At 34.3% G+C, this 18,432-nt stretch overlaps 3 protein-coding genes across 3 annotated transcripts; 2 read left to right on the top strand and 1 right to left on the bottom strand.

Moving 5' to 3' along the window:
- Nucleotides 1-8,751: 8,751 nt before the first annotated feature.
- LOC125187363 lies at nucleotides 8,752-10,710 on the top strand. The gene is made up of 5 exons (XM_048083943.1): nucleotides 8,752-9,096; nucleotides 9,183-9,316; nucleotides 9,929-10,076; nucleotides 10,157-10,263; nucleotides 10,341-10,710. Exons 1-5 carry the CDS (start codon nucleotides 8,850-8,852, stop codon nucleotides 10,380-10,382), a joined length of 678 nt encoding a protein of 225 aa, XP_047939900.1. The 5' UTR covers nucleotides 8,752-8,849; the 3' UTR covers nucleotides 10,383-10,710.
- A 486-nt stretch (nucleotides 10,711-11,196) lies between these two features.
- LOC125187466 (40S ribosomal protein S27-2-like) lies at nucleotides 11,197-12,069 on the top strand. The gene is made up of 4 exons (XM_048084065.1): nucleotides 11,197-11,334; nucleotides 11,420-11,521; nucleotides 11,602-11,630; nucleotides 11,809-12,069. Exons 1-4 carry the CDS (start codon nucleotides 11,332-11,334, stop codon nucleotides 11,933-11,935), a joined length of 261 nt encoding a protein of 86 aa, XP_047940022.1. The 5' UTR covers nucleotides 11,197-11,331; the 3' UTR covers nucleotides 11,936-12,069.
- Nucleotides 12,070-13,010: 941 nt separating this feature from the next.
- LOC125187465 (homeobox-leucine zipper protein HAT5-like) lies at nucleotides 13,011-14,849 on the bottom strand. Its single transcript, XM_048084064.1, has 3 exons — nucleotides 14,461-14,849; nucleotides 13,731-14,125; nucleotides 13,011-13,647 (listed from the first exon to the last, which is right to left on the bottom strand). Exons 1-3 carry the CDS (start codon nucleotides 14,549-14,551, stop codon nucleotides 13,246-13,248), a joined length of 888 nt encoding a protein of 295 aa, XP_047940021.1. The 5' UTR covers nucleotides 14,552-14,849; the 3' UTR covers nucleotides 13,011-13,245.
- Between the last annotated feature and the right edge of the window lie 3,583 nt (nucleotides 14,850-18,432).

Genomic DNA, 18,432 nt, shown 5'->3' with positions numbered 1-18,432 from the left:
ACCGGCGAGACGACGCGCGTGCCCACGTGGCGCGCGCTGGAGCATGGAGTGACGCCCACTCGCCGGCCCGCGAGTGGGCGTCGGAATTATGACGTAATAATTTTTTTTTTATAATCACCTGATATATATAAATGATATTTTCAAAGTTCACGGACCTAAAATGATACTTTGGCAAAGTTCGTGGACCAAAAAAGATGTTCCCTATAAATAATAATATCTATTTTAAAAGAGTGTTTCTTTAAATACCCCCAAATTTCTCTTTATTTCCCTAAATACTTCCAAAACTTCTCTTTTATATATTGTATAGATTAATAAATTAATTGAAAAATGATGATAAAATTTACATTAAAAAAAATAAGATTAATTTTGATAGATAAATAAAAAAAAGAATTGGATTATTTTTGTGATTGATGAGAATAATTATTTTATACTCATATGGAGTATTTACTACTCACTCCGTCACGCTTAAGATGACACATTTTCCTTTTTAGTTTGTCCCAATTAAGATGACACATTTCCTTTCTTGGTATCTTTCTCTTTCCAATTAATACACTCAATCATTTTTTCCCACTCCTATTAAAATATACATATTTCTTAATCTCTCTACTTTAATACTTATATCCACTTTCTCTCTCTCATTAAACACTTTAACTAATAACTTATAAAATTCCGTGCCGGCTAAGCAATTTGTCATCTTAGCCAGGACGGAGGGAGTAATTAATTGTGGCTTTTTTTTTGGTGCATTACTATTCTCACGGTTCAAGAGCTGCCACGTGTCACTCTAAGGATAATACTCACTTCTTGTTCAAAGGATAAAATCATAAAATGATGAATCTCACTGCTTTGTTTGTGGCCTGCACCATGAAAATCCATTAAGATAAGTGATAATTCTAATGTATACCAATACAAAGAGATAGACATTGTAATAATTAGTTATAGACTTTGACTATCACAGTATTATCACTCTAGAAAAGTGTGCTGTGAGCCAGATTTGCATATATCCAATGCGAAATGAAGATGTGCACGAGTACTCAAACACCTCTATATTATTTGATTCATCTATGTTGATTAATGATCGCTTTATTATTTTATACATGGAACGATGTATATTACTCCTCTCACAATAAAAAATCACATTTTGCTATTTTTATTAGTTTCATAGGAGTTATCTTTCACAGAGTCACTTCATTCACATTTTATTATACGACCAATATATAAAAAGAAACTATATATCTTACTAACTTTTTCAACTCACTATTATTTACATTTCTTAAAACTCATACCCACTACAAATATGACTCATATTATGAAAAGGAGGGAGAATTAGAAATTGATCACTCACCCTCTTAAAGATATGAGTTTGCAATTCTATAACGATTACATTTGGAACGCAATCGACGTATCGAGATATTATGGACCTGACTCGAACTTGAGTCATCCTAGGCCTAGGGCTCGATCCTAACTGGAGCTCATCTAAGTCCGACCCACATCGGGAACGCAATCGACACATCGAGACAATACGGGCCCGATTCGAACTTGAGTCATCTTGGGCCCGGGGCCTGATATAAAGCCACCTAGGCTCTGTTACCATTTATTAAGATCGTCGACCGCATATATTCTGCTATTGTCCATGTTGAATCAAATTCGGATGGACTTATTTTTGAGTCACTTTCAAAAGACCTCATGAAGAAAAGGGTTATGCACACTTATAATCTATGGAAGTGTGATCCGTTGCTAACTTTTTTAAATTGCTAACTCTGTTATCTCATCAATGCAGTGTATTAAAAATGTCAACACAATGAAATAAACTTAGTTAATATTTTAATATATTGTGTTGATATTGATCTTTAAAATGTCAACACAGTATATTAAAATATCAATACAAATTTGTGTTGACATTTTAACGTGATTATATTGATATTTTTAGTACATTGCATTAATGAGTTAACAAGTTAACAATTAAAGAAAAAGTTAGAAATATGAAGCAATTTATAATCTACATATATCAAATATATACGCTATATTCACCAGGGGAGTGTTATATTGCTAACTCATAACTTAATTGCTAACTACAACTAAATAATAGTCAATAGATATTTAAATTAAAGGCTTAGATCATTAATCCCTAAATGTCAATACGATCAACGAAAAACGTCAATAAAGCCATAGGATTAATTCCAAAAAATATCAATAGGGGTATTAATGTCAATTAACTATATGTTTAGTTATAACTAACTTTTAAAAGAAATCTCAAAACTTTAAATTCATATAACATATATCAAATTACAACCCTATCATTTCAAACTTAATATTAGAAATATTTCAATGAATACCTGTATTATTAGAAATATTTCAATGAATACCTATATTATGTACAAAGAACCAAAATACGACCTTTTTTTTTTTTTTAAGTTTGAAGCTATAATATTAATTTTCGGAGATGATGTGTATTAATGAGATATATCCTAGATTGTCTCTATTTTTATGGAATATATAAAAATAAAAACAAAGAAAGAAAGAGTACATTAAACTCGAACCCATTACGAGATTAATTCAATTTGTCATTTGTACGCTTTGTAGTCCTGATAACAATGATTAACCACTTTTTATATGATTATATCAATTAATTATTGGATTTTTTCACATTAACTATACCATGGTCCAAGTCGCCGCCGAGCTGTCTATTGGTTGGACTTTGTGTGATCATAGACAACGCCATAGATATCACGTTTACCAATTTCACTAATTAATTAATTATTGGTTTGGGATATTGGCATGTAATATCACGAAACTTTCAAAAAGTTGGATTTTTCCCACGAACTTTAAAATTGGCAAATAATATCACGAACTTTACCCTAGTTTGTTTTTTCCCACGAATGAAAAAAATTCATGTTATATTAATAGATTGAAGAACAATTTTGTAGGGTGTGCTTCAAGAAAAACTATCTTCAAAGATTGAAAAACTTGAAGCTTTCAAAATTTTTGTCGAGAAAGTACGAAAACAAATTTGTATCATAATATTATTTGTGGGAATTTTTTCATTGGTGGGAAAAAACAAACCAGGGGTAAAGTTCGTGATATTATTTGCCAATTTTAAAGTTTGTGGGAAAAACCCAACTTTTTGAAAGTTTCGTGATATTACATACCAATATCACGAACCTCCACTAGCCCCTCCCACTAGGACCTCCACGCATGCCACGTCGCACTAGCCCTTCCCATTCCACCGCCACATCACTAGCCCTTCCCACTGCACTAGGACTTCCCACTAGGACTTCTCGCAATAAAATTAATAAATTCACAATTAAAATTAAAATTTACGAAATTAAAATTTCGACACGAGCCTTATTTATAGAGTTTTTTTTTTTTTTTAAAAATAAAAAATCGGTGGGACGTCCGACCCACGCCACAGTGGCGTCCGTCAAGTAGGACGTCGACGGGAGGGGCGAGGCCATCGCAGGGGCACACGGGACGGGCGTGGGCGGCCGTCCCGCCCACTATGGCGCCCGTCAGGTCGCCCGTCCGTGACTGGCGAATGGAAAAGGCGACGGTGGAGACACCCTGAGTGCTGTGTTTTCTTGCGCATTTTCTAAAATCCCAATTCATTGTTAAATCATGTTGATGTATCAAAAGTCATGAGATGAGATAACATTGTTTTAGGTGTAGCAATTATTTTTCGAATCACACTAATTAAAAATCATGTTGGTGTATTAAATACTATAATCACTTTTTTCCTTATCTTATTATGATACTTAGTTCTTTCTGGGCAGTAGTACAGTTCTTCACCATTTTTATTGTGTTTTTAGTTTTGCTGTTTAATTCTATTAATATAAATTACGTGTATATAATTATTATTAACGTAGTTAAAAACTTAATTCGAATTGGTGATAAAAGATGAAGGCGAATCTAGATACCTAACTGATATACGACAGATATACGGTGAAGTTAATAAACTATAATTGGCAATTTTTACTTAAACCTAAGCTACTACTTAACATTAAGATTGAGCTATTTTCCCTCTTTTTTTATGTTGGAGTTATTTTCACTAATCTAATTTGTCGTCCTACAATTTTCCAATTCAGAAGTACAAAATGGCTATATAGAATTAACTGTCTATACGTTCAGTCAAACGTGGCACTTTTAAATCAATTCTATTAAAATCTTATGATGGTTAATGTGGTGGTCCAATATCTCATCGTTTAAGCATAAGGTCAATGGTTCGATCTTTATTTATGTTAATAGATTAAATTATTTTAGCTACTACTCCCTCCGTCCCATAAAAGTTGAGTCGTATTCCTTTTTAGTCCGTCCCAACAAAGTTGAGTCATTTCCTTTTTTAACTAAAGACAAAACATCTAATCACTCTTATTTTATTCCATCATTTACTCTACTCTCTCTTATCTTTCCTACTTTTTTCATCTCTCCTATTTATTTAATATAAATTCTTAATCTCCGTGCTCAAAAGTTTTGTCTCAACTTTTAGGGGACGGAGGGAGTATTACTTAGTGCCACTGATTGTTGGGACAAGCGTTAGTTTTTTGGCTATCGATCAACATAAGAAATGTCTTAGAAAAAGAAAAACTTAGCACGTATGATATTCAACATCAATAGCAAATAGAGCGCGAGTTGATAATTCTAGACGTAGTTAATTGTAGTGTTACTAGTTCAAATCGGATCGTATTTCGCCTTCATAAGTTGTTTTTATTTGGATCAGTCATTCTCCTCCACTAGTCGGTACATATGGTAATTCTTGCTATGATAGTAACGTTGATAAGAAATTAAAGAAGATTGTTTTCGAATTTGTTACTTCTATGAGAGATACTCTTACCAATTATAGCACCAAGCCATCAAGTCATCAACACGTTTTTGAAAGTCCACCTATAAGCTAGATTCCATCTAGTTAAGATATCATATGCATATAATGATGACGCTCAATTAGCGAAATTCATATGTCAATATAAATATTCCCATCGTTCCAAAATACTCTCTTCGTCCCCGATTAAAAGTCACACTTTGATCGGGCACGAGTTTTAAGAAATGTAAAGAAAAGTTGGTTGAAAAAAATAGTGGAATGTGAAACCCATTTTTTTATATTGATTTTATAATAAAATGTGAGTAAATTGAGTTAGTGGAATGTGAGGCTTACTTACTTTTTATAGTAAATATAAAGTGTGACTCTTAATTGGGGACGGACCGAAAAGGAAAGTGTGACTCTGAATCGAGGACGGAGGGAGTAGTTGTGTCTAGGGGTGGCAAAATGGGTAGCGGGTAATGGGTAATTCCCATCTCGACCCGCTACCCGCCGAATATCGGGTACCCGCTACCCCACGATATCGGGAAACTGGTCGGGATCGGTTAGAATGTTTTAGAATTTTGCGGGTAGCGGATATACCCACTACCCGCGCGGATATACCCGTTAGTTCCGATAATACCCGTTATTATTAGTATTAGTCATATATCTGATGGGGTTTGGTGCCCCTTGCACAGCGGAAGACTTGTACAAAACAAATAAATCGAGACGTAGGATCTATTTGACCGATTATGCGATTAATCAATTCACATGTTAAACAGATAATTGCATGCTAGAACGCAAATAATTCATGCTTAGAAAATATAAACCCTAAACATGATTTCTACGGTTTAGGGTTATCGATTTGATTCACCAAAGAATCGACGATTGCTCGCGCCTTCTCCACGATGATCTTCAATATTAGACCACGGATCTTCTCTCTGGTTCCCGAACTGTATCTCGATATCGGGGTGGGCTGATCTTATCAAAATACTAGGACTTGAATAAAGAAGACGAAGAAATCCTTCTCCAATTAGGAGAGAAATTCGAACTCCTCTAGGTAGAGGGAGACGAAATTTTGCTATTGAAAAAAAAATTATGATTTCTGTCTCCTTTATTCTCCTGTTTATATTAAGTTCCTTTTGGACCCAGACAGGGATCTATGGAAGGTTTTGGATATGGGCTCCCCCAATTAGCTTTTTACTAATTAAATTGAACCCACAATTTAATACAAGCTTATATTGGAATATTACGAGCAGCCACTACAGAAGTAATATTGAACTCTCCCCATCCAAATCCGAAATTACAAGTAATTCGGGTTTCCACTTTGTTTATTATTTATTTCTCGCGCTTAAGATATAAATGTCCATTAATTAATGTTTCCGTCCCCTCCATCGTTTGTTCGCCGCACTCGCCCGGTTGGCCAAAAGCGGGTGCAACGGGCAGCGAGGGTATCTTTCCCCCTATCGCCTCAGGAGGTCCAGTCAGCACCCCCACCCGCGTACACCTTATTCTCGCGTCAAAAAACGCGGGAACAAATGTACAAGGTCTTCCAAAATTGGAGGGCCACAACTGACCCACGGAGAAGAGGTTTCTTCACTCGATGCTCGAGAGCATGCGAGGTCGATTTGGATGCCGCGAGGGCACAAATGGGGGGCTTAGACGCGGGCTCAGATGCCACCGATGTGGAGGTCCCGGGAGGCAGCGGCAACGGCGGCGAGGATGGCGGCGACGGCGATGAGGAGGGATGAAGAGTAGAGAGAGGCGGGCTCGTGTGTGGAAGCCCGATTTTTTTTTATTATGTACTTTTTTTTTTATCTATGTACCTTTTTTTATTTAAATGAAATGAATGAATTTTCCCGTATATGTCTCATAAATTTAATTCGGTAATTTATCGTAAATTTAATTCGGTAAATGTAGTTTTTTTTGAATTATTTTTATTGCGGCTAGCCTATTTGATTAAAATGATGATGTGGCAGGTAGATTTTTAGTGCTGATGACGTGGCAGGGAGAGAGAGTGGCCAGCCTATGGCTGACCTAAAGCCATTGTGGATGCTCTAAATATCATAAACATTGAGCGAATTCAATAATTTTTCGCAAACTTTGAAAGTGGCTTAAAAACTATATAAACTTTAAGATTGATGTCAACTTTTAACGGCGAGTCTTTCTTCAAATCCGATAGATCTACAAAGTGTATTTTATTCTATTAGATACATAAAATTCATCGCCGAATTCAAGAATTAGTGTGTCAAAATGACTATCGTTTTATGTATAACTCATACTAAGCCATGCAGATTTCACGGCTAGCCACATAGGATCAAAATTTGCTGAGATTTTCGATTATATTTAAGTTGGAGAATGTGCACAAAACTGTAATTCTTAAAACCACTTTCAAAATTATTGAAAAATATCAAATTTACCCAAATTTTATACTCCAATTTTTAAAAACTAACATATGGGCTCATCCGATCAACCCATATATGGGCGTTCGAATAGTTTATTTGCGGACTCAACTGTTTGGGCCTGTAATTAATATGCTCCCAACCATTTTGGATATGGAGTATAGCCCAATTACAAGGTTCATATTTTCCTATTTGGACCATCTCCTCTGTCTCTCAAACATGTCATATTTATTATACTCCACTAGTAAAGTTGAAATTATAAATTTATCATGTCTGGCTACAAAAAACAGTTTATTAGTGAACAATAAGAGTTCTAATACGCATTTCGTAAGGTATAACTATATGACTTTTTAAAATAGCCTTTTTAGAAAATAGTAGTAAAAAAAATCCATAAATAAATATGACTAATTTTATAAAGGAACCAAAATAAATAAAAAAAATTATAATTTTATTAATATCATTTTGGAATAAAAATATTATAATATAAATTACGTGTCATAATTATGGAAAAGCAATTATAACATGAAACTGAAATTAGATGCTGCAAGTTGTGCTATATCTTAATTATGTATAATCATACCTAATTAAAAATTACATAATGAAATTCGAACAAAAAAAATTAAAAGGGATCATACAAGTGAAGGGAGAAACATCGAAAAATGGGATCAAGAGTACCAAGTGCATATTAATAAAGTTAACCTAACGACATATTGGTTATTGTCTAAACTCTAAAGTAAAATATCTCAGATTAAGCTCATCTAAATTTTAAATTTATGTTCATAGTATAAAAAAGGTTTTGTATTAATATATGAAAAAATTATTGCACCGTCATTTATTCGATTCGGAAGTTGACTCAACTTTGCTATCAAGTTGTCAAGTGCGTCAAGTTGAATTTTGTCCCGCTATTAAAGCAACTCTACATAGGATAATAAAACAAACATAATAAAGTTGTATTGCATCCATGTTGGAATTACAAACACCATTAAATTTAAAAATCCAAGGCTAGAGGTTCATGTACTTAAAAAATAAGTAGTGCTGTGACCTCGCTAATCACATAACATAGACCTAATAATATTATACGTACAAAATATTAAATTATTCTATGTGGAGTATCATTTAATTATATTAACCACCTTTCTTTTCAGTTTATTTCTCTGCATTATAAATATTTATTTAATTTTATCACACTCAATAGTTCCATCTGTTATTCAAGAAAATGACCATACAGACATAATAAAATCATACTCTCCCCATTCATAATTACTGGCATAACCTTTTTTTTTGTTGGCTCGTGATTAATTAACATTTTTATTTTGACTATTTGGTAATGAATCACACATCTTATTAAATATTGTATTACAAAAATAAAAATATAATTCTAATTTTTTAAAATTGAATTAATGTATAAATGATGATGCGGCGCATGGAGTATTAAAAAAAGGTTGCATGAATAGAATAAAATAAAAAAAGAAAGAGGCGTCGCACTCGCACAGCGTTATCGTTATGTATGATTGATTACCCTTTGGACATCTCGAAGAGACCTCCATCACTCACATGCCTTTCAACCTCTCTCAGCGGTCTCTCTCTCAAAATCTCACACTAGCTACATATTTATTTGGGGAGTTTTAAAAAAATAATCTGTCCGGAATCAAGATCGACCAATGATGGCTGCCGCGCACCTCTGTAATCAGGTTTTAGCGCCGCAAACGCAGCTGCCATCCCTCCATTTATTTCCTCTCCGCCCCCCAAAATGTGATTTTAGATCTCTCACTCCTCTAAATTCCACAAAAAGGAGGTTTCACATTGCTTCATCCAGTAATGTCGGCGCTGCTCCCCTCTGGGAGAATTGGGCTCCCGAAAACACCTCCAAACCTCCTTCCCTCAGTGACATCATTTGGCCTTCTGCTGGTTAGCTCTCTCTCTCTTTTCTCTCTCTACCAGAATTCAGGAGACATGCAGATTTTGTTGAAGCATAATTGGTGTGAGTTGTTTAGGGGCTTTTGCTGCAATGGCGTTGTTGGGTAAGATTGATCAGATTTTGGCACCAAAAGGGGTTTCCATTACAATTGCGCCGCTCGGAGCCGTCTGCGCCGTTCTTTTCGCTACGCCAGCTTCTCCCGGAGCTAGGGTATATTCTTTTTCTTCAACCAAAAATTATGCTTTCATGATATCTAGGATGAGGCCTTCTAGTGTTTATAATTTATTCCAACCTTATTTCACTATTTTAATATCCAAAATGAAATTTATTTCTAGCCTCAATTTTGGGGTAACTTGACGAAAAAAGCATGGAGCAATTGTATATTACTTATATGTTTTAAATAGCCAAGTTGTGGAATCTGCTGAATTGGATGCAATAATGCAGCAAGACTTCCAAAAATAGTTATTTGGACACACTACACTCTACTTGATCATACACACTGGATTTTCCTTGTTTTTTAGTGTTTGCAAAATATGCAAAGCACAAACTCTTGTAGCTACAGGGGGAAAGGGGTGGCCTAATGTTATTCAAACCTATTCGTCATTTGTTTCCGTTTATTTGCTTCGTTGAGATCGATATCCATATGTTTCATCAGTAGGGTTTTGGTCATTTTGGCTCATTACCAAAATGAAGAAGGTGGACTCAAAGAACATAGATTAAGCATCACCATTATCTGCCTTCTATATGAACTTCCAATTATTATTTGTACTAGCAAGTATAAAAAAACAAGCAATTGAAGTGTGACATTTGCTTGGATTGCAGAAGTACAATATGTTTGTGGCGCAGATCGGGTGTGCAGCAATAGGGGCCTTGGCCTTTTCCATATTAGGCCCGGGCTGGCTAGCTAGGAGCACCGCCCTTGCTGCTGCCATGGCCTTCATGATCTTCACCCGCTCCGTCCATCCCCCAGGCAATCACATAAGCCTTATCTACAATTACAAACCATCCTCCGATCTTTGTTTAACAATTTATTTTTATCATGAAATGCAGCTGCAAGCCTGCCATTGCTCTTCATCGATGGAGCTAAGCTGCACCATTTGAATTTTTGGTACGCCTTGTTCCCTGGCGCTGCTGGATGCATTGTCCTATGTTTGATCGTAAGTCTCTCTTTCCGCTGAAACAATTCATTTCAATTCTTGATCATATTTGTTAATATGTTTAATCTTTAATGCAGCAAGAGATGGTGTGTTACTTGAAAGACAACTTGAAATTTTGAGTCGATTTTGCTCTCTCTCTCTCTACTATTGCAAGTTCTGGGAATTATTTGTGTTGGTTGTTCCCATACGAAAGAGGCGCAGAAGAAGATGATGTGCCTTCCACCGATCAAACCATGTGGAAAATGTACCATAAGATGAAGTTTGTGTGATTGATCTCTCTAGATGTAAATACTGTCATAATTCCAAAACCTATTTTTTTTCCTTATCGCAAATGCGATCAAGTGTATAACAAAAGTGTATTTGGGGGGGTTGGTTATGGCGGGAAATAAATTCAAAAGTTGTATTGAATCTACATATTGGGGAAGGAAGTGTTGTTTTGCTCTTAAATATTTAATTTGAAAATTTTCAATTAAGAGTAATTTATTATTCTATCAATATAGTATTTAGGAAAACAACTTCCTCACAATGTCACAACTAACATCAGAAGATAAATCCATATGCCTTGGTTCAATATAATGTTCAGAGTTTGGAAATTTGCTCATCCAGTTAAACATTGAGATTGAGATTGTGATTTTTATTTTTATTCTATTAATTAATATGCTTGGTACAATAGAATGAATTAGTCAATAAAATGAAAATGCAAAGAAAATGCATCTCCATTCTCATTCCCATTCCATTCCTATCATATGAGATGTTTGCACATCTTCCATTTACTCTATTGCCAGAGTTTTAGCATAAATACTTGTAACTATAAGCCAGAGTTTTTAGAATAAATAAATACTTGTAACTATAAGAATAAATCTATTCAAATAAAATACGTTTGTTTAAATATGATTACCATAATGACGACTAATATTTGGCCCAATACAAACAGGCCCAGATTTTATTATATGTCGGCAACTGCTAACACAAACCCTAGCTTACATTACATATCCCCGGAGTAGTCTCAAACTCCGCCTCTCTTCTCTAGTTCTCGCGCCTCTCGATTCTCGCCCAGTTTCACCAAAGATGGTAAATTTTCGCGTTCCTTGTTGATTCCTCTATCGGATTTCGATTGAATTTTCGCTTATTTGATGAAATTTCTGCTTATCGATAGGTTCTATCTAATGATGTGGATTTGCTAAACCCTCCGGCTGAGCTTGAGAAAAGGAAGCACAAGCTTAAGCGCCTCGTGCAATCCCCCAACTCTTTCTTCATGGTATGCGTTTTCGCTAATTTGAATTTTATAATGCTGTTTTATGTTATGTTTTTTTAATTGGATGTTTGTAATTTTTGTAGGATGTCAAGTGCCAGGGTTGCTTCAATATGTAAGTTGCTTTTCATCTCTTGGATTTTCTGAACACAGTATACATTGATTTTTCGAAATTGTGGATCAATTGTTGCTTGATTTGAATTGAATTGAATTGTTGAGTTGATTGATGCCTGTGTGAATTTATTTGCTTGTGAGAATGTGATTGATTGTTGTGGATGTGTATGAATGTGCAGAACCACTGTGTTCAGCCACTCCCAGACAGTTGTAGTGTGCGGCAATTGCCAGACTGTGCTGTGCCAACCTACTGGTGGTCGTGCCAGGCTTACCGAGGGCTGCTCCTTCCGGAAAAAGGGAGAATGAAGAACATATACTCCACCAAAGGATTTTTTGGTTGGTTTTTTAATTTTGATGTATTATGCTCTTTGAAGACGTGATGTGTTTCTCTATGTAGTAACCTTTTAATTTAATTAAATCTAGATTTGGATTATGTTTTATTATCATTCACCAACATTAATGTTTTGGTACTCTTTGCTTAGTTGATTGGATCAAGTTTTGAACTTTCTACTTTTTCCTGATTTGAAAGGTTTGCATTCACTTTAGATTATATAATTACACTTCATGCGGGATTTTGTTAGCTGCAGCTTCTAGTTCCAGTACGATCTTTTTGGCAAATTCTCTATGATTCAGTCATGATAAGAACTCTTTATTGCGGCATTTGCTATGCCCTTAGAAGGGTTGCTATTTTTTCGTGTCTACATCAAATTTCATACATTGGACTTTTTTTTTGTCATGCTGGAAATCTTGTGTTGGTCTTGCTGCATTCAACCACAGTTACATTGTTATGATGTCTGATTATGTACATTCTCAAATTTCATACATTGGACTTTTTTTTTGTCATGCTGGAAATCTTGTGTTGGTCTTGCTGCATTCAACCACAGTTACATTGTTATGATGTCTGATTATGTACATTCTCAAATTTCATACATTGGACTTTTTTTTTGTCATGCTGGAAATCTTGTGTTGGTCTTGCTGCATTCAACCACAGTTACATTGTTATGATGTCTGATTATGTACATTCTCATTAGGTCGGGTCCTATGTGATAATTATTTTATTTCCAAAGATACTCACTTGAATGAAGCAGCTAGGCTATGTCCTTGTTTGGGAGTATTTTTTAACAATTTTTTTGGTGTTTGTATTTGGGCATAGTTGTGTCCTACTGTGAGTTACACACCTGCATAAAGTTTTGTGAGTTAAGGGAGTGCACAATGCGATTGTGCTAGAAACCTCTTATATATACCCTGATCGTATGATGCTGTCTTTAGAATATCTATTTATTTATCCATTAAAAAAGGCAACACACTAATCCTAAAACCTAAGTTCGCCATAATATTGAAACTAATATTAATGCATAAATCCACTCTTGGCTAAAGTATCTGAGAAAATAAAATCTCATGAAATAAAGTGGAGTAACAAAGATGTTGCAACGGTGCAACTGTCTGATTTACAATACATCTCCTTATTTTATTGCATTATAATTTAAGACTAGCTCAAAACAGTTGAGCTCACAAGGAGACTATAAACATAGTTTTGCAAATTGCAAATATAGTAAAACGATTGAAATGAAAAACAAGTAATTGTAGTGAAAAACGTTACCCACGATGATCAATATTCACCAGAAGTTGAAGGCACGATCTTCAACGGGAAATTCATAGTAAAAGGAATTCAGAGGAAAGACATAATCAGGCTCTTCATGTAAGTTGTCTTCTCCAATCTGTGATGAATCTGAGTAGTCGCGATCAAAGGCATGAGACGAAACACCAGATTCTAACAGAGGAGAGTTAATCCCATCAGTCAACCTCGGACTGCCCGCATTACTCACTTCACTCTTCGATGAGCTCTGTTGTTCATTCTTGAAACCCAAGGCTGCCACATTGGACTCTTCATCGTCAGAAATCTTGCGCACATTGGCTTCTGTAGGCATCATCACTTCAGGGAGCCCTTTGCAGTCGAGTAATTGTAAGTTTACTTTCATTGCATCTCCACCAAGGTCGTTTTGTTTGAGGCGAAGAACCTGGTACAAGATAGTAAGATGACATGAGAAAATTCCAGAGTTCAGAGAAAATAAGAAGCAAATTTAAGTTTTTGCTTTAGCACCTCTGCCTTTAATTTATCGTTCTCCTTCAAAAGATTATCATAGTCGGTTTTCAGGGTCGTGTATCTTGCATGAAATGTTTCATAATCTGTTTCTAGCTGCTTTGTCTTCCATCGCGCCCTGCGATTTTGGAACCACACAGCAATCTGTCGAGGCTGCAACCCCAGCTCTTTAGCAAGCTGAATCTTCCTGTCCGGCTCAAGTTTATTGTCTGCCTCAAAACTCCTCTCGAGAAACTGGACTTGGTCGACAGTAAGGCGCCTCTTCTTTTCTTGCTGATTAAAATACTCATCCAAGTAATCCTCTCCAAACTCTTCTTGATCAAAAGGTGAGTAAACCATGTTTCTGGATCTCTTTGCACCATCAACAGCTCCGAAGTTGAGCATTGTATCCGAGCCTGAAGAAATACAAGAGCATTATAACAGATGGATTCTTTTAATTCATGTCTAAAGAGCAAAACCATACCAAACCAAATGATCATAATAAACATCAAACAAGCACAAATCCTTTAATCAAACAAAAAGAAAGGCATAACCTAGAAGACTTGATCAACAAAGAAGAATTACAGATAAGAACAAAATTCACAGAGTTGATCCATAATCTCACAAACCTAAGATGAATGAATTCAATTCATATAAGTAGAACTAGTTATGACTCGAGAATATAAATGAAGAGGACATATTATGAGTAAAAGTCAACGCAACAGAAATCTATATTTGGGGATTCTCATACCAAGAGAAGATTCTGCAGCAATTGAATGAAGAGACCGATCAAAGTTGCGTTTCTTCGGTTTAATCGGAGCATCCGCCGCGGAACCTGCCATATTATCCGGTATCTTCACAGTCAAATCAGTAGAGTTAGGGATTGGTAAAATTGGATGAGCAACTAAATGAGTAAAATATAGTCGAGTTTATGGCGGAAGAAGCTGGTTATGATGATCTCGGTGATGTGTGAAGTGTGGGAGCATCGGCTGCTGATCACGACTATCATCTCTGTAGCCGAGAATGGAGCATGGGAGGGTTTCAGTGTTGAGAAATTGAGAGGAAATTCAGCGATGGTAGAATGGAAAGAGGGGGAGATTCCTTTAATGGGAAATTTGCAGGGTTGAGAATTGAGATTCCAATACAGGATAGAGACGTATCAAATGCCAATTTTTATATTCTGTTGTTATCAAATTTGTCACTGTTTTTTTTTTTTTTGGGAATATTATATGGAGTAATAGGGTTGTTCAATCGTGCGGCACAAAAAAAGTTCTAGTATGAAAATAGCTTTCAATTTTCGAGTATCCAGTTATCCGATTCAGGTATTCGACCCTGCTAAATTGGATACTCAAAACACTTGATTCCATGGAAGACGAAGAGGCAAGTTCATTCATTGCATCGATCATATGAACATACATTTGCCGTATTTTGCATTTGATATGGTAAATTATAAAAATGTCACAACTTTTTGTTAGGCAATGGTTTCGTATTTGTGAAGTAATACGATTATACGAATACAAATATGTTGGATATTATTGCGTCACCGATCTATCATATACCATATGTCTATACGTATTTTACTGTACTTAGCAGATAAATATATTCTTTACCTAGAGTGCGTCTCTATTTTACTAAGTTGCATGAGTTGACTTTAACACATGAGGTATTGAAGAGTTCTCTGATGATAAATTTCTACCAATGCATTATTAAAGCTTTGTAAGAATTATAATAGGGAAGCACCTTGAAGCTTAAACTGATAAATAATTGAATGAAATGAAATGATAGTGGTTGTAAGTCGAGTCGAACAATCGATCATATTTGCAAGATATATATCATGATTCGTAATCACGGTTTAATGTACAACATCCAAATATCAAATGGCTTTCTTTCTATTGTACGTATAATAGCAACTCCAAGCCCAAGCTCATTTGACACTAGTAAACTATCGAGTTCTAAGAATTAAGAGTAAAAGAAGAAAGTAAAATAAGAATATATAAATGTTTTGAATTTTTTCAAAAAGAAAAATGACTTAACTTTAACGGGGAGAGTATTAGTATATAAAATTTATTTTTAAGTCAAATTTTACCATTACAGGTATAAAATAGTAAAAGAAATTATGTTAAGTCACAATATACAAATCTTAAAATCACTAGAATCAATCTCATCATGCTTTTTATCCGATAAAATTAAAAATATACAGTAGATGATAAGTTATTAAATTCTATGTTCAATAAATAAGAAATAGTATCTATGAACGTGTACGTCACAATTCATGAGAATAAACAAGTTGATAATTTCAGCAGAGTCCAAATATATAAATTATATTTTAATACCAATATTCAGAACGGTATGTATATAATCCTATAGAGAGAGAAATGGAAACTTGTTAACTCCTTATTATCAAGTGGTTGACGCAGAAATTTTAAACTAGAGTCCACACCACACAAGAAAAATGAAAATTACAACTACAAATCAATAGCTAAAAAAATAACTCAATCTTTGAATCAAATGATTCTATAAGCTATTCCTAGACCACTTGCATTAAAACTAGAATATAGAAATTTTCGGATACATATAATAAATAACTAGAGCTAAAATTGTTGGAGGTTCCAATAACTCCAAACTTATATGTAGGGTTGCCACTGGTTTTCGTTAATATGAGTTAAATGATTAATATGTCAGTATTTCGAACACAAAACCTATATGGATATATTGAGCGGTTCAAATGAGTTGATGTAAAAAATAAAATCAATCAAACATTATGCATTCGCCATATAATATTATGAATTCACCGTGGATAATGATGAATGTGGATTTAGATCACAAATCATTTAGCAAAATGGTTATGTGTATATATAGATTATAGTGTAGACCTAACCTCTACTACATAGGGAATGTTCATGTTTGGTTATCCAAAATAGAAATTTAATTCAAAGAAAAAAGAAGAGCCTCTTAATTAGAAAAAGAATAAAATTTTTTAAAATAAGAGATGTTCAGTTATCTGGGCTCAGACTAGGCTTTAATGATAAAAATAATGGGCTAGTATATCGCTCACATGACAAGCTGGCCCATTAACAAATTTATCAAATGACATTTATACCTTCACTGGTTTTGGATTTTGAATAAAAATGAAAATAAATTAAATAATTTGGGTGGATAAATATTCTCCTACAAATCACTTTCATAATGTACAAACGATACCCCAACAAATGGGGCGCAATCATACCCATATTTTATTCCTTTTCTTTTCATTTTAATAATATAAAGATAATTTACCAATCGTCGTTGTTCAAAATCCAGTGATGAGTAAATTTTGAGTTCTTATAAAAATAGCATACACATTATATAGAATCAATACTTTTACTAAGTTATGCACTTGATCACGAATATATGAAACTTTGTGGGATTTTGGTACTATGTTAAATGGTAGCAATGATTTAGTAACTTTTAATTTTTTTCAATGAATATAATATATTACAACTATATTTATACCCTTAGATGCCACCCTGATTGTGTGCGATTTAGATTACAATGCAAAGTGCCTCAAATTACTACACAATATAGAAATTTTAATAACGCGTAGTGACAGAAAAATTCTATTGCGTACATATAGAATTGTGATCCAGAACCATCCATAAATTTTAATTAAAAATTAATATTATTCGATTTTTTGGATCTAAAATTAGGATGTTGTTAGATTTCTCGTAAAATTTATTTAATTTAATATAAAAATTGATTTAAATTGAGAAAATTATATAGATTTAAAGTTTCCAAAACTCCAAATCACAACATTTAAGTTTTAAGCCATTATTACAAAAAAGTTAATATTTCTTCTCATTTTTATATTTTCAACAAATTTATAATGTTAGGTTCGACCTTGAAAACGACAACGCTATAACTAGCTCGCGCTGAATTTACTTATCAAGCCAGAAACACCATAACTCGCTCGCACGAACTCGGCTGACTAACCAACCACACACATTCTGCTCGTGGATCTAAATTTGTGCAAGCCCTCTTAATTTAATTTTTTAAAAAAAGGATAAATTTCATTGGTGGAACATATTAAGATGATGAACAATATAGTTTTGGGTTGTGATAGAGTGCAACAGTACGATCTTATCTTTGGTAATGAGTGGTCTTTTTATAGTTTGTACAAACTGATTTTTGACTAATGCTCAAAGGGGCCATAGGCTACTTCAATAAATTTTAAAACAAAAATGCTTTCGTGAGTACGTTGAAGAATTTTGCTTCACATATTTGATTAATTATACTCCCAATTTAAGTTTAGGGTTTGTGGGCCTAAGACTTGACAAATGTTGTCGGCCAGCCATATTAATTAAAACTACCTATCCGAGTTACATATCATTAAACTTTGTGGCAGGTTTCTCTCATTAGTACCCATGTTACAAATTGCAGTCGATTAATAATTTTGCTAACAATTTAGTAAGATATGCTAAATCTGTGATACCAAAGTTTAGTATAACCACTTGATCACTTGATCGCTCAAGTCATATTCATATACACCACTATCACATTGTCATTTTTCCTCAATTCATGCATCAGACCACAGCTCCTACGACCACATACATCATCACATACCTCTACTCATGCCACAATAATTCATTCAATTTTTAAATTATCATCTAATTTTATAGTACTATTTAGTTTTGATTTTGATTATACACAAAATTAAAATAACTTACTAAAAATGACATTAATAAAA

This window comes from Salvia hispanica, chromosome 5, assembly GCF_023119035.1.
Source record: "Salvia hispanica cultivar TCC Black 2014 chromosome 5, UniMelb_Shisp_WGS_1.0, whole genome shotgun sequence".
Classification (NCBI taxonomy): Eukaryota; Viridiplantae; Streptophyta; class Magnoliopsida; order Lamiales; family Lamiaceae; genus Salvia; species Salvia hispanica.
This window is presented reverse-complemented; position numbering and strand designations above follow the sequence as displayed.